Source organism: Acyrthosiphon pisum, chromosome A1 (genome assembly GCF_005508785.2).
Source record: "Acyrthosiphon pisum isolate AL4f chromosome A1, pea_aphid_22Mar2018_4r6ur, whole genome shotgun sequence".
Lineage (NCBI taxonomy): Eukaryota > Metazoa > Arthropoda > Insecta > Hemiptera > Aphididae > Acyrthosiphon > Acyrthosiphon pisum.
Window position 1 is genome coordinate 87,716,989 of NC_042494.1, and position 6,181 is coordinate 87,723,169.

Consider the following 6,181-nt stretch of genomic DNA (forward strand, 5'->3'; position numbering starts at 1 on the left):
ATTTTGCGTAAAATTCCCGTTTTTCCTTAATTTTTCTTTTGTTTTTCCCGGCGCTTTTGAAAACTACTGGGAAATTTAAATTTTGACCTCCCCAATGCACCAACGATATTCACTTTCTGATCGAACAAGATACTGAAGTTGAAAATCGTATTATTATTTCGACTACTTATCGTGTACACAGACACAAAAAAAATAAAAAAATAAATAAAAAATAAAAAAATAAAAAAAAAAATAAAAAATAAAAAAACACACATCATTGTAAAATCAATACATTCATCGTTCCACTCAGAATCTAAAACTGTCGGGGTCCATGGATTGATTGTTTAATACAATTCTAGGTTACTAAAATATATAATATAATATAATATGATTATTAAACTAATGCGAGTTTATCATTTCTATCTAAAATAATGTGTGTTCATTTAAATGCATTGTGTTATGGTGTTTTTTTTTAAAATGGTACTTGTTTAAAATTTAATAAAAACTTAATAAACATCAAATTTATTTTAAATCTTTTGTCAACTAATTTTTATATCTTGTTGTTTTTTTACTTTATGAAAAAGTTAAATTTTTAAAAAATATTTCCTTATATATAGGTAGTCATTAACAAATGTGAACTTATGTACTAATCTTTATTTGTTTTATTATATTTATTCATACATTTAACTTTATAAGATACCATCTATTCATTCTACTAGAACTATTATGAACTTTGCAATATATAAATTAATAAATAAATATATATACATATATAATATGCATATTATATACAAACATTTTTATTATTTGCAATTAAGGCAGTAAAATATTTGAATTGTTAGCCATAAATCACAAGATTTTAAAAAAACTAGCTCAACATATTTTTAAAAAAAGCAATAATTTGGTTTCAAATTTCTAATAATATAATATTTCTAATGTTTATGGTTGTAAAAATAAATATATTTTTTTTACTATCAACATTTCCCCCCTCTCTATGTAGATTTTTTCTAGAACATTTTTTTACTTGGGGGGCCTCAAAAAAAATGTACACTTGGCCCTAATTTTATTAAATCAGGCCCTGGTTTCACAATTTCATATGTAACCAAACCTAATTCCTAACTTACATTGAAAATTAAACAATTATACCTGCTGTAGGTAGTACTGTAGTAGGTACATCCCTAACATTTGAAAAGAAGGCCGTTCATTAAATTCGTATATATTTTAGTATAGGTACCTACTTATTAATATTTTTGTGTGAGCGGCAAATAGGTGGATAACGGTTGTGTAATCTCCCCGTGGTGTGCAGTACTGACGTACGGTAAAATCAGTGTCCTCTAAGAGGAAAATTCCAGCCTCGACATGGTGTAATTATCGTGGAAAAAAAACGAACATATAGCCGTTATATTTAAAACATTTATTATTGTTGTTGAACAATTTTGTCATATTAATAATTAATAATAATATTTATGATAATATGGCAGTATTATATTGTTATAGATATACCTATTACCTGCATAGTTTGATTAATCTAAATCTTATCTTTTTTGAAAGACATCGTCAATACTGAAAAAATACTAACACTGATGATATTTATTATAAAAAATAAAAATAATATATATATAGGTATATTACAATATAAGTATTTAAAATTTTTAATTAATGCGTGTTCTAGAAATGTTTTCGCCCACGCGTGCTATGTATTTGATATATTTTATTATAAAACTATATAATATGATACTATTGAATTCAAACTGAAAACGTTGATTAAAAGTTAAAACAATGAATAATAATAATCTTAATCCACTAAACATTGGTTACGTACTTAGGTACCTAATGCATAATAATTCATTATTTCAGGAACAGGCGTTTTGTGTGATAGAAAACTCGAAAGACGACAAGCTGTATCATCTTGCTCAGTGTTGGTGACTGTAGTATAAATAAATATTATACCTACTTATATTATTATAAGTGGCGAAATATGTGGTGGTTGGGACCTCGAGAGTTTATTAGATCCCTTAAGTCTTAATAAGCACCATCAATAAATAAACAATCTATATATATATTATTCGGTATTATTAGTTTGTACTAATTACACACTATGGTCAGAAAGATCAAAACGTTTCTTTTTTACATTTTAATTAAGTAAAAACGAACTTTATCTGCTATCTTCTCATTTTTTTCTATTATTAAACATTTGATTATACGCATACAACATCGGATTCCGATTTGCCATATAACATTGAATTATATACTCTGCAATCGAATTGTTTATTATTATCATGAATCTATTTTATATTAATCGTTTCGAGTTATATAAAAACTTACGAATACTAGCTAGTATCTAATTAAATTCGCATGATAATATGTCAGACAATCGTTTTTCAATAGAATTTTGTCATTTTTAAATATACTTCTCACTTGTGGAAGATAATAGTTGTTATAGTTGATTTTGGCACAACTATCTATTGTACTGTTTTACCTACATGTATATACATGTATATACATATATATTAGTATTTTGAAATTTCGATTAGGTTTCATATTTGCTTATTATTGTATAATTAATATTAAATAATACTTTGTTTCTCATTTGAATACAAATATAGAAACAATGATGATATGTTCTATTGTTCAAATAAGATGTGTATCGAATGGTCATCGGTTTGTGATGGTTATAAGGATTGTTCAGATGGTTCAGACGAGACCAGAGATACGTGTGCTCGATATGAATATGGAACAAATATGACCATGGGTACAAACTACAAAATAATTACATTACATTCAATAAAATTTTTATGTTTGTCCAGAGTTACGCATATTATTCTAAATATAGAGCTTCTAATATTGTTTTAGCTTGCGGTAGAGTACATATCCAAAACCAAGTAATATCCAAAAAAGGTAATAAGGAAGTCAAAGAAGCCATGGTTGGAACTGCACCTTGGTATGTTAGAATATTAAAATTATACGATGACACATATATACGAATGTGTGGAGGAACAATTATTGCTCCAAATGTAGTAATTTCTGGTAAAATATTTATAACGAAGTTATAAAAAATGAAAATGAAATAATTAAATATAATTTTTAGAGGCTAGTTATTTTTGGGAAGAAGGTATGAAATCTATGAAAATATCAGTCAAGGATGGTCTATACATAGTTAGTGTTGGAAAATATACTTATAAAAACTTTAAAGTTGATCAAGACACCGATTTTCATAAAAAAATGAATGTAAGTTATTAATAATTCTTTCTACATATCATTGGTGTGATATAATAATATACAGATTGTAAATTTGTAACAGATAGAATTGCAGACTAATACAATAATTTTGTTATAATCAATATTTTAGTAAACATTTTTCTTTTATATAATTTATATACACTTATGCTATATTCATAATATACATTTTTAATTTTTATTTCTTTAAACTGAAAATAAAAGTTTTATAATTTGCCAAAATTGTTTATGGAATATTTTAAAATAGCCAATTTGTAAATATGATTATAAGAAAAATATTTATGTTAAAAAATTTATCTAAATCAAGTAGTATAGTTTTTAGAATTCTTTTAAATAACAATATTTATTTGGAGTTTATAAGCTCCAAATAAATATTGTAATAACTTATAAATAATTTGTATAATATGTGTAATATACATTAAAACAATTGTGCAGGTAAAAATAATTTACCTCCGTGAAGGTTATAATGGGACTGGCAATGAAGATATAGCGGTTATTGTGTTAGCAAACAAAATTTCATTTAGTAATGGTTTTGCAGCACCTGTTTGTATAGATTGGAATGGCCAATACAATGTATTCAATGGAGATCAAGGAAAGGTAAATGTGTTTTACTATATATATATATACCTAGTTTGTAATTATATAAAATGCATAAAATATAATTTGACATTGGTTGTCTGCTTTAATTACTATAAAATGGTGGGAGGTTATGGTTAAGTTGTATAGCCAAGTCAATACATTTTGGTGATACTTCAAATCGATAAACTAAGAAATAATTCTGAAAACCAACATTTACTAAGTTACAAATTAAGCTAGACAACTTACAATATTTGCCAAGTAAATTTTGGACAAAATGCTGGGAGGGAGTTGAATGAGTTAGCCTTTTTAAGTTACTTTATGTCAAAACTTATCTCTGAAGATCGTACAAAATCAAAAAACTATCAGATTGACATCTGCAATGTTAACAATTTGATCGTTGTAATTTGAACAAAATAGGCTAACTTTGTTTTTCTTAACATCCATTAATACTTTTATGAGTTCTGTAAGTACATTTATTGTCATCATAAGGTACCTATTCGACTGTAACCAGAATAAAATCATTTTATAGAACCACTAAAGTTTATTCTGATTTCATATTCGATTGATTTCTAATTTTATACATTTTGTTTAGTCAGACTTTATTTAACAAATACAATTGAACTCACTACCGACACTTACTTAACGATATATTAATATTATACCTTTATTATAATTGTACATTATAAAACTGTTTCATAATTTTACAGGTTATTGTTCGTGATTTATCAGATGACGTTGAGCCTACATATTTTGAAAGAAATTCTTCGTACATCAATTCTATTACTTGTCAAAAATTGTATCCAACCGTATATTCAGAAGTTACTAGTTATGAAAAATTTTGTGCTTATAGGAAATTGGGTAATACAAATTTAAATTCCGAGCATATCGATTGAAGTATTGATTTTATTGTCAATCGTGTTTTTGTTTGTATCTTAACACATTTTTGAGCAGTACAAATGCTTTGGTTATAATCTAGAATGGAGGTTATTGGTTGAAAATTTTATCAAGTTGATACTTTGGGGATAAAAAGTATAATATTCTAGTACTTTTCTCATATTATGAATAGTTTGAAAAATGAAAAAAAAAAGGAAAACAGAGATTTTTATGCAAAACTAGTTTTTGACAATATCTATATTGATTTTTTTAGATAAACCTAAAAACGAATAACCATAGATATATCATGATTCATTTAATTAATCACTTAATTACTAGTATATCTGTTCACCTATCGACTGGCTCGAATGTTTTTAAATGATCCTATGTTATTGTGAACATTTTTTTTAAATATAATTAATGAAAATATTATATTATGTGTGTAGTGTATATTATTTATATATAAATGGTATAATGCGAATATCATCAAATCACGAGAATTTGCAAATTATGTTTAAGATAAATATTCCATTAGTTCTACCAAAAAACAGACAGCTTTTTAGTTGTGTGGTATCGAAACTCCCTAAGGTTTTTTGTCTTGTTCCATTTACTCAGTTTTGCGGGTTACCACCTAAATATTACTCATTCTCCTCAAGATCATAGTCCTATTTAGAGATGTGAGTTCAGTAAATTTACCCGGTAAAATTTACGAGTAAAAGTAAATTTACGTAAATTTTACCGAGTTTTTTTTTACCATTGAAAAAAATTGAGTGACCCCTTATTTCAAATGTTTTTAGAAGCGGAATAAGTTTTATTTAGGTAGCCAGAGTAGCTACTAGCCAATACGACTATAAAATGCAGAGACTGTATTTTAGTTTAGGTATAATCTATATACCGGGTGATTTTTTTATCATTGAACACTCATTATTTCAAAAAGTGTAAACTTTTTTAAAAATATTTTTTTCATAGTTTCAAGTCGCTTATAAAACAATGTTTTTCTTAAAAAATTATATTTTTAAACATTTTTTATCCTTATAATTTTTTAAGTTTTTTACTTTTTTGAATGACAACATTGGGATTTAATTTTATATTCCAAAGCAGAATATTTTTTTTAGTATTTTGATACATGAAAATCGAATTCCGGGTGAGTACCCACACAGTATTTGGGAAATGATATTATTTTTGAGTGCTTGAATAATGAATATTTGACTAATAATATTGTATAAATATTTTATTCTCATAAAATAATAAAATATTGCACAAAAATGTTGACTTAATATTTTTATAATGTTTCCATGAAAATGTTATTAAAAATATGTGATTAAAATGTTTTGTTAATGTTTTTTTACAAAATATTTTTCAAAAGTGAACTTCTTGGCCAAAAAATATAAATAAAATATTGCCTTATTATTTACGCAACTTTTTCAAATATTTTGACAACTATATTGTTTTCCTGGAAATATTTATACCATAGTTGGGAAATATTAAAATGCTGTGTGGGTTGTTTATGAGT

General features: G+C 25.4%; 1 protein-coding gene across 5 annotated transcripts in view; it reads left to right on the top strand.

Moving 5' to 3' along the window:
- Positions 1-6,181, top strand: part of LOC100166859 (modular serine protease) — a 17,182-nt gene that overhangs the window by 3,471 nt on the left and 7,530 nt on the right. For 4 of the 5 annotated variants that reach the window (XM_016803552.2, XM_016803553.1, XM_016803554.2 and 1 more), the window contains 6 exons: positions 1,837-1,897; positions 2,586-2,731; positions 2,833-3,006; positions 3,068-3,207; positions 3,652-3,813; positions 4,503-4,653. In XM_016803552.2, coding sequence (XP_016659041.1) covers positions 1,837-1,897; positions 2,586-2,731; positions 2,833-3,006; positions 3,068-3,207; positions 3,652-3,813; positions 4,503-4,653 — 834 coding nt within the window. Of the gene's footprint in view, positions 1-1,836; positions 1,898-2,585; positions 2,732-2,812; positions 3,007-3,067; positions 3,208-3,651; positions 3,814-4,502; positions 4,654-6,181 lie in introns of those variants that run through there. The other variant, XM_016803555.2, reaches the window with a different exon arrangement.